Genomic DNA, 9,471 nt, shown 5'->3' on the forward strand with positions numbered 1-9,471 from the left:
ATTTATTTATTTATGGTTTATCGAGATAGGGTTTCTCTGTGTAGCTTTGGAGACCAGGCTGACCTCGAACTCACAGAGATCCGCCTGCCTCTGTCTCGTGAGTGCTGGGATTAAAGGCGTGTGCCACCAACGCTCGGTTTAAGAGTTTATTTTTAAACCTGGGTAGCCGGGCATTGGTGAACAAGAGCTAGTTCTAGGACAGTCTCCAAAGCCACAGGGAAACCGTCTCGAAAAACAAAAACGCAAAAAAGCATACAAACAAAAAAAATGGGTATATGAGGGAGTAGGGGCTGGCAATGGTGAGTGCAGTGCCCAAATTACAAGCTGCTTGGCATGGTGCTGCGAACTCCCTCCACAGGAATACCAGGTTATAAACGCTGAGCCTTTTCTCCAGACCCTGTTTCTACTCCTTTTTATTAACCCGTTTTACTGGGAATCGCTACAAAGTAGCAAGTGTAAACAAGAAAAGCCAAAGCGCTTGCTTGGGAAAAGAGAAAAACCCCAAATCTTGTTTGTTTTTTCCTACATAGGTTGAATACTGAAAGCCTGAAATAATTCAGAACTCATTCTCTTTGGAGTGACCAAATACCTCCTAAACATTTCCCTTAGATGCCCCCATCAAAACCTACCGCTGGAACAATAGTGCCATTTTACTCTAGTATAGTAGCAAGTCTGGCCTTATTAGCAGGCCACGGTAAATGAATAATCTTTCGGACTGTCTAGTTAAGTCTGTTCAGTTAGTCCCTCGCTCCCAGCACCGCCTCCGCTCGGCCCCTTCCTGTTCTCCCAGCAGAGGAGGACTGGACCAGCCAGGCCGGTCACGCTTGCCTACCCGGGAATCCGAAGCTGCCCGCCCTAGGTGTACCAACAGTGACCCTGGTCCTCTAGCTCCACCCTGCTCCACCCTGTTCCACCCTGTTCCGCGGCCTCTAAACCCTCTTCTCCGCTTAGCTCCGCCCCGCCTCGCTTAGCCCGCCCCCCTCTGTTACGAGTTCTGGCTCCGAGCTCCCGTGAATGAGGTTTTTCCCGTAGAGACCACGCTTTCCCTCAAGCTCCCCAACGGCTCCGCCTTCCCGCCGGAGCCAGACCCTTCCCAGCGTGCCCGGCGATTCCGGCGTGCGCAGACCTGGGAGGGCAAGGCCCCAGGGCCTGGCGGCGGGGCGCGAGGAGCAGGCTGGGAATTGTAGTTCCTGAGCACACGAGGGCGGCTGGAGGCTGGACGCCGGCCGGACTCATTGTCCCAGCGTGCCCTGCGCTTCAGCCCGCGCGCTCGCAGCTTCTCGCTCTCTGCGCCCGCCCTCCCGCTCCCTTGCTTGCTCGCGCTTTCCTCGCGGATCGAAGAGACTCTAGCTACAGCTTGTGGCTGGAAGGGAGACGGAGGCCGCAGCTCAGGGAAAGTGAAGCTGCAGTAGTGGTGGTAGGAAGATGTCGGGCGAAGACGAGCAGCAGGAGCAAACTATCGCCGAGGACCTGGTCGTGACCAAGTATAAGATGGGGGGCGACATCGCCAACCGTGAGTGCGGCCTCGGGGGTCTTGGAATCGAGGCTGAGAGGGAGAGGTTTGGGGCTGTCTCCCGAGGGGCTGGAGCGGCTGGGTCTTGCGGAGTGAGCCACCGAGGGGCGCGTGCCGACGACCAGGGGCGACGTGGTGGGGAGATCTGGTGTCGCCCCGGGGACTGAGCAGCCATGCCTGGGCTGGAGAGAGTGGAGGTGCGGGCCGGCGACCGCGAGGAGCGCAGAGAGGGGCCCAGACATGCTCCGACCCTAGGCGGTTGGTAAGGAGGCAAGGCGCGTCGTCTTCTGCCCGTCACCCTTCGGTCTGTCGGGATCTCTGCTTCCACTGACTGGCAGCTGTGAGGCTACCTCGGAAAGGGTGCTGCTCCCAGCTGTTGGCGACATAAGCGCCCCTCTGGCAGTCGCGGGTCCTGACCCGTAGGAGCCAGGCCGGCACGTGTTGCCAGGTCCCTGTGCGGATCGCTGGCTCCCCACTTCCTCTACTACCGTGCTTCCCCACCACGTGCTTCAGAAAAGTCTCAACTTCAGGTCCCCCTGGTGGGGGCCCCCTTCTCCCCTGGCCTAGCCCGAGGGACCGTTGAGGGGCACGTCTGCAGCTTCTAACACAACTCTTAAAGACAATCGGTTTTCTACACTAGGTTGATGACTGCTGCCCCAGCCTGTGAAATGGCCTTGAATATTTGTTTTTAGAGGCTTGACAGTGTTCTGAGGTCCTGCTTAGAACACAGCTAGGCAAGCCTGTCAATAATGCTGGGACGGGACGGAGAGGAACACTGATTTTTTTAGGGTTATTATAAGTATTTCTTGCTCTTTCTCAACAGTTGTCTGCCACTTGGGCTCTTTCCAGTTGTCTCTTCGTGTCAGTCCCGTCCCGTCCCATGCACCCCCTCCCGGGGGTGGGGGGGAATTTCTGTCCTACTCTTGTAGACCAGGCTGGCCTCAGATCCGTCTATCTCTTCTTCCCAAGTGCTGGAATTAAAGGCCTGTGCCACCAGACCACACCCGGCTCTCTTTTCCATTTTTTAAAAGCCTCTTAATAGAGATAGAAACTATTAGGACTTTAAAATGGTCTTGACAAAATTGAAGAAGGTATTTAGGATGCCTTTAGTTAAAACCGAGTTGTTTTTTTTTTTTTTTTTTTTTTTTGTATTCCAAAGAATAACCAAAACACTATTAAGCCTTGAATCCCCATGGATCATAGAGAGGACGGATACAAAATAATATCCCTATCTGGGGTAGTTTTAGTATTTGATATTATTGGTTTAAATCAGACAAAATTTCTATCCGTACTATTTGAAGCTTTAGGCAATTTGACTTTAGATAATAATTTTGAAACTGATCACGTTTCCTTGAGATCTCAAAGTAAACCTTGAGTCTCCTGAATCTTTGAGACCTTAGATTAATTCCCCTGGTCTTATATGCTTGTATATGGGGAAATGCATCTACATAAATTGTGATTACTAACACCTAATTAGAGTGTCTAGGGAAGGGAAGAAGGTAGCATTTAACAATGCTTCAACTTTGACTCAGCAATTCTATGTGTACCTTCCCTTGTCCCTGACGCCTATAAATTTCTTCTGCTCTGCTTGTGCATATGGGGTGTCTTGAGCACAGTTCCCTAACGTTCATGATTCTGTATGCCATAACATCTTTGGTAGGTGCAAGACTCTCGTCTATCCAGGTGTCAAATAATTTACAGAAGAGAAGTAAGCGCTGGCCTTTTTTATTTTAGGAAAGGAAGGTAGAAAGGAAGACTGGGCGTGATAGTGCCTGGTGCCAGCACTTGTCGGGGAGACACAGGCAGGCCATCTCTTGAGTTCCTGTCCAGCCTGGTGTACATAGTTCTAGGAAAGCCAGGGGTGTGTCTCAAAAAAGCAAAATAAACAACAACAAAAAAAGGTAGACATTAAAGTGGATAGATTGTACCAGGACACAAAATTTGTTTCCTTTCCACTTCCTGCCTTAAGACAATGACACTAGGGAGTATTAGAAAATGAATTCAACTTCACATCTAATTAGATGATGAATGCAAGCAGGACTGACCTGATGGGATTCTGTCTCCAGGGGTACTCCGATCTTTGGTGGAAGCCTCCAGCTCAGGTGTATCAGTGCTGAGCCTGTGTGAGAAAGGCGATGCCATGATAATGGAAGAGACAGGGAAAATCTTCAAGAAGGAAAAGGAAATGAAGAAAGGTAAACGGGAAAGAATACTCTTCTTAATTTCTCCCATTTGACCGTATCCATCTAGCCCCGCCCCCCCCCCATTGTAAAGTCCACGCCATCTCTGATTAACATATTTGGAAATCTGGAGTAGCAAATGGGATGGGTGTAGTTTCCTCTCCTGATCTACACTGAGTAAGTTTAAGGAAGGCAGCGGGTGCTGCCAAGGCAGAGCCAGGCAGTAAGGTTGATGGTTCTTTTTACAGGTGTTGCCTTCCCTACCAGCATTTCCGTAAATAACTGTGTGTGTCACTTCTCCCCTTTGAAGAGTGACCAGGACTATATACTCAAGGAAGGTGACTTGGTAAAAATGTAAGGTTAAGCCATTCTGGAGTATTTGTCATTTTCCTACACATTTAAGCAGGGTCGGTTCCTAATGAAGTGTTCTATCCTTGCCTTTCAGTGACCTTGGGGTCCATGTGGATGGCTTCATTGCTAATGTGGCTCACACTTTTGTAATTGGTGTGGCTCAGGTGGGTAGCATGCCTTTTCAGTGTTGGTAAGGGGATATGCTCCACTCTGTCGTACCACATAATCTTAAGAGTATCCAGAGAAGCAAAAAGAAACCACTTTCTGGTGTGTTGTGTGATTGGCTGGCCTCGAATATGAACATAGTGAGCTTTGCAGTGATACTAGTTATATTTCTCCACAGGGGACCCAGGTAACAGGCCGGAAAGCAGATGTCATTAAGGCAGCTCATCTTTGTGCCGAAGCTGCCTTACGACTGGTCAAACCCGGAAACCAGGTAAGGTGCTTCCTTCCTGTTGCAAAGATGAATCAGGCACCCTGAAAACAGCAAATAACTAAGTATCTACCACAGTACATGCAAGGTGTAGGGAATGTGACTTCTTACCGTGGAGCCTATAAAGGCCATTTTTAGATTTTGTATGTGCACTTTCACCCCAAAATAATTTGGGGTAGGTAATGAACAATGAAACACGTTTCTTAAAACTGTGCATGAAAAGGATAGAAAAAGTGCTGGCAAATTCGTGCCTAACAAACAAATTCTTTTGTTGTTTGGAGGGGGGAGCGTATCAGGAAGCCCAGATAGGATAGAGTTCTTGTGAACTAACATTAATTGTGTTAGATTGTTGGTGAACATTATTCAGAAAACTACTGAAAACTTAAGACTGTCTTTTTGTGTGCCCTTCTTTTTGTTCTGTTTGTATTTAATCCTTATAATTACTTAAGTTGCATACTTTTTACTTATAATTCTGCCTTTGTTTCCTTATAATACTATTGACTAAAGAGTTGTTTTCAAGCCTAGCCTATAGTAATTTCTGAAATTAGTTGTTACTATTATTTTTTATTGGTTATTTGCATAATGGTTAGTCTATAGTTGTGGAATCATGCAATCTATGCGTCTTATTGTTTTTTTGAGACAGGGTAGGGTTTCTTTATGTAGCCTTGGCTGTCCTGGAACTCACTCTGACCAGGCTGGCATCAAATTCAGAGAGATCTGCCTGCCTCTTCCCAAGTTCTGGGACTAAAGGTGTGCGCTGCCACGGCCCAGCACGTTTAACTTTTTTTTTAAAGTCACCCGCCCCAACCCAATCCCAAACCCCACCCTGTGTCACTGATTCTGTCTTCCTCCCCTGAGATTACAAGTGTGTGCCACCACACTTCACATTTGGTCAACAGTAGTCTTGAGCTCAAATTTCCTCAAAATAGGAGAAATGAAATTGAACCATGGCTCTTGTATCAGAGGGATTAAATTAGTGTCTTGGGTAAAGAGGAATAATTAGGACCAGAAAGGACTCTTGTTGCCAAGCCTGCTGACCTGTTGGTCCCTAGGACCTACCTGACCAAAAGTGAGAACTGACTCCTTTTGTTTATTTTGAAACACGTCTTATACTGTGTAGACCAGGCCGGCCTTGAACTCAGAGATCCTCCTCTCTGCCTCCCAAGTCTGGGGTTAAAGGTGTGCACCACCATGGCTGGCACAGAATTTAGTTTTTTGAGGCAGGGTTTCTCTGTGTAGCCCTGGCTGTCCTGGAACTCACTCTGTAGACCAGGCTGGCTTCTACACCATAGCCTAACTGCATTTTTACTATACATGTTTTATTCTGTAGGAATGATAAGATTGTGAATGAGAATCACTGGTACTTGACAGGGGTGGAGTGGGGGGGGGGCATGTCAGAAAATCTATTATGAGAGTAAGTTGGAAAGAGTAGTTATCTCACCTTTTCATTTGCTCTTGTACTTCTAGAACACACAAGTGACAGAAGCCTGGAACAAAGTTGCTCACTCATTTAATTGCACACCAATAGAAGGTGAGACTTCAGATAATGGGGTTAAAGGTCTGGTGGTGAGTGGTGTGGTAGGATTAAGGATCCATCCTAGCTCCGGCTTTGTTGAAGGAAGAAATCTCTCTGTGCCCCGTTTCCATAGCCAGGCATAATGGAGCCATTAAACTAGATTTGGAAGCTGTTAGGGGGCCATATAAGGTGCCATGCTTTCTCCTGTCTGCAGGTATGCTGTCACACCAGTTGAAGCAGCATGTGATCGATGGAGAGAAAACAATTATCCAGAATCCTACAGACCAGCAGAAGTAGGTGCCAGCTCCATTCTTTGCCTTTTACCATGCTGTAGTCGCTGTCAGGGTTATTTGTCCATGCCCATACTTTGATCATGGTTACCTTCTTTTTGTGTGTTGTTGGGGCTTTTGTTTGTTTCTCAGTGTAACAGTGCTATTTGTCCTGGAACTCTGTAGATCTGTCCTAAAGTGCTTTAATCCCAGATACTGGGATTAAAGGTGTTCACCACCACCGCCCAGTTAGGATTTTAATTATATCTGTCTAAACAAACACTTAAGTGCAGGTACCCTTAGAAGCCAGAGGCATCGATCTCTTTGGTGCTTGTTTGGGTGCTGAGAATCGAACTTGGGTCCGAAGGAGCGGTATGTGCTCTTAATTACTGAGCCATCCTTCTTCTGGGCACTAGTCACTGTGTATGTAGTCCTGACTGGCCTACATCAGTCTGCCTCTTGATGCCTGGGATCATAGGCTTGCACCCTTTATGTATATGCCTGGCTTACTCTTAGGGTTCCTGTATTCATTTTAGGAAGGACCATGAAAAGGCCGAGTTTGAGGTACATGAAGTTTATGCTGTGGATGTCCTAGTCAGCTCAGGAGAAGGCAAGGTAAGAATTCCATAGTTAGCAAAAGGGATAACTTGAAGGTGTGTTCAACAGACCATATTTGACCTAACTTAACTCTCTTAGGCCAAAGATGCAGGACAGAGAACCACCATTTACAAACGAGACCCCTCTAAACAATACGGCCTGAAAATGAAAACTTCACGTGCCTTTTTCAGTGAGGTGGAAAGGCGTTTTGATGCCATGCCATTTACTTTAAGGTACTGCATATAGCAAGAACAGGACTGGGAACCAGTCTGACTCAGTGTGTACACCCAGAAGCATCCTCCCTTCCCTTGGCCCTCCCTCCCTCCCCCTCTCTCTCCTGCCCAGACTTGTAGCTCTTGCCTGAATGCATGTCCTCTGTCCTGCCCATCTCCTTACTGGATATAATATACAAGAGCAACCCCAGACAGTTTCTGCATGAGGATAGAGGTGATTTAAGAGCATGCTTGACTAAGTGTGGTGGCAAATGCTTGTGATGCAACACTCCAGAGGCTGAGGCAGAAGAGTTTTAAGTTAGCCTGAGCTGCACTAAGCAAGAAATTGAAAACAACAGGACCAGTTGCTTGTGCAGTCGCAGGTCAAGAGCTGTGCAAGACCCAAGTTCAGCCCGTGAAACCTATGCAGTAGTAGAAGGGTAAACCAACTTCAAAAGTTGTCCTCTGGCCTGCACACCCATGCCCTGCCCTCCAGCCCCTATCATACCTGCAGTCACACTAATAAAAATAAGTCTTAACAATATGGGGTCATTAAGGAGACCTGAATGTTGTCTCTTCCCAGAGCATTTGAAGATGAGAAGAAGGCTCGAATGGGTGTAGTAGAGTGTGCCAAACATGAGTTACTACAGCCATTTAATGTTCTCTATGAGAAGGAGGGTGAGTCCTAAGAAGGGTTTCATTTTAGAGTCCCCTCCCTTTAACTTCAGAAAAAAAGTGTGACTGGGACTTGTTTTCCCGTAGGTGAATTTGTTGCCCAGTTTAAATTTACAGTCCTACTCATGCCCAATGGCCCCATGCGGATAACCAGTGGTCCCTTTGAGCCTGACCTCTACAAGTCTGACATGGAAGTCCAGGATGCAGAGCTAAAGGTTAGTGTTGGGTAGGAAATGGTGAACATGGGGCACCTAGGTACCTGTGAAAGTCCCGAAAGGAATTGCAAAGCAGGAGAAATGCTTTATCTATCCCACGTTTCTCAGGGTTTGCCTTCTTCCTGTCTTCTAGGCTCTTCTCCAGAGTTCTGCAAGTCGAAAAACCCAGAAAAAGAAGAAAAAGAAGGTGTGTGATGATCTGGTGGGAATCTTTCTGATAGTGGTGGGGAATGAGCCCACCCTTCTCTGCTTCAGGATAGATACTTTGGGAGTTAGTGCCAAAGAAGTTGGGAATTGATGTCTTGTTTTGGAATGTAGGCCTCCAAGACTGCAGAGAATGCCACCAGTGGAGAAACATTAGAAGAGAATGAAGCTGGGGACTGAGGTGGGTCCCGTATCCCCAGCTTGCCATTCCTGCCTCATCCCCTTCCCACCGCACCCCAGGCTCTGTGAAGTGCAGTTCGTCTTCTCCACCCAAGACCACCAGCAGAGTGAGCGGGGTCTTCTGCCCCACCCAGTTCCCACACACATTCGCCCACCCACTCTTTCCAACAAAAAACCAGCTCCAACTGACTCTGGTCTTGGGAGGCCAGGCTTCCCGGCCAGCCACTGAAGACTACTTTCAGTAGAAAAAGAAATTGAATAATAAAATCAGGAGTCAAAACCCATCGTCTTCAAGCCCCCTCTTTCTGGCCTTTTCTACTCTGCTTGGTCAAGGTTTGTGGCTCTACAACAGAACAAAGGAGGCTAAGTTAGCCACCACCACTAAAACCTCAGCTGAAACTTTTTATGTCACTGATGTCATTTTTCTCATTCTTTTGGGGGCTTTTCTGTTTCCCACTGTCACTGGGTATTTAATCTGCCTTCAAGGAGGAGGACCGGTTGTATTTTTTACTCACCTGTGGCAGATCCTTCATGATAAAGGGTACCTGGTTAGACCCTTCCCATTTTAGATACTGAAGTCTCCATTAAAAGATTCTTATCTCTCATTAGTCATTTTTGTTCTTCAGTTTTCAGTTGTAAAGCAGTCGTCATCCCCACCATGTTGTTGGTTTTGTTCCTTCCGTCTCCCCTCTCCCGAAAACCAGTGGGTTTTCCTCAGGGTCCACCTTAGAACCTACATTGAAAATCCCACTGTGAGTTTTTTGTTCCAGATTTGATTTTTTTTTTCTTCTTCCTATTTTTTTGGTTTGAGACAGAGTCTCACTATGTAGCTCTGGCTATCCTGGAACTATGTAGCCCAGGCTGGCCTCAAACTTGGAGATCCACTTGCCTCTGCTTCATGAGCACTGGAACCAAAGGCGTGCGCCACCACGCCCGCTTCCTGTTTGAAATATTTTGAGTTCCCTCCCAAGAAAGAAAAACCAGGAACCAGAGGAGTAGACTGAAGAGAACTGACTTTCAGATTGTGGACTTGGATGGCTCCTGGGGATTTGTAGAGAAAAGGTTACAATTTGTACCTCTGGCATGCTGTCCCAGGGAACCAAGGCTCCCACTAACTTAAGCGGTT

The 9,471-nt window shown here is 47.4% G+C and overlaps 1 protein-coding gene across 1 annotated transcript; it reads left to right on the forward strand.

Annotated features, from left to right (window-relative positions):
• The first annotated feature begins 1,273 nt into the window (after nucleotides 1–1,273).
• Nucleotides 1,274–8,957, forward strand: Pa2g4 (proliferation-associated 2G4). The gene is made up of 13 exons (XM_027392163.2): nucleotides 1,274–1,513; nucleotides 3,580–3,708; nucleotides 3,942–4,047; nucleotides 4,139–4,208; nucleotides 4,388–4,480; nucleotides 5,945–6,008; nucleotides 6,208–6,286; nucleotides 6,799–6,877; nucleotides 6,959–7,092; nucleotides 7,655–7,749; nucleotides 7,834–7,961; nucleotides 8,095–8,148; nucleotides 8,280–8,957. Exons 1-13 carry the CDS (start codon nucleotides 1,426–1,428, stop codon nucleotides 8,343–8,345), a joined length of 1,185 nt encoding a protein of 394 aa, XP_027247964.1. The 5' UTR covers nucleotides 1,274–1,425; the 3' UTR covers nucleotides 8,346–8,957.
• Nucleotides 8,958–9,471: the final 514 nt, after the last annotated feature.

The sequence above is a fragment of the Cricetulus griseus genome, assembly GCF_003668045.3.
Source record: "Cricetulus griseus strain 17A/GY chromosome 1 unlocalized genomic scaffold, alternate assembly CriGri-PICRH-1.0 chr1_0, whole genome shotgun sequence".
Lineage (NCBI taxonomy): Eukaryota > Metazoa > Chordata > Mammalia > Rodentia > Cricetidae > Cricetulus > Cricetulus griseus.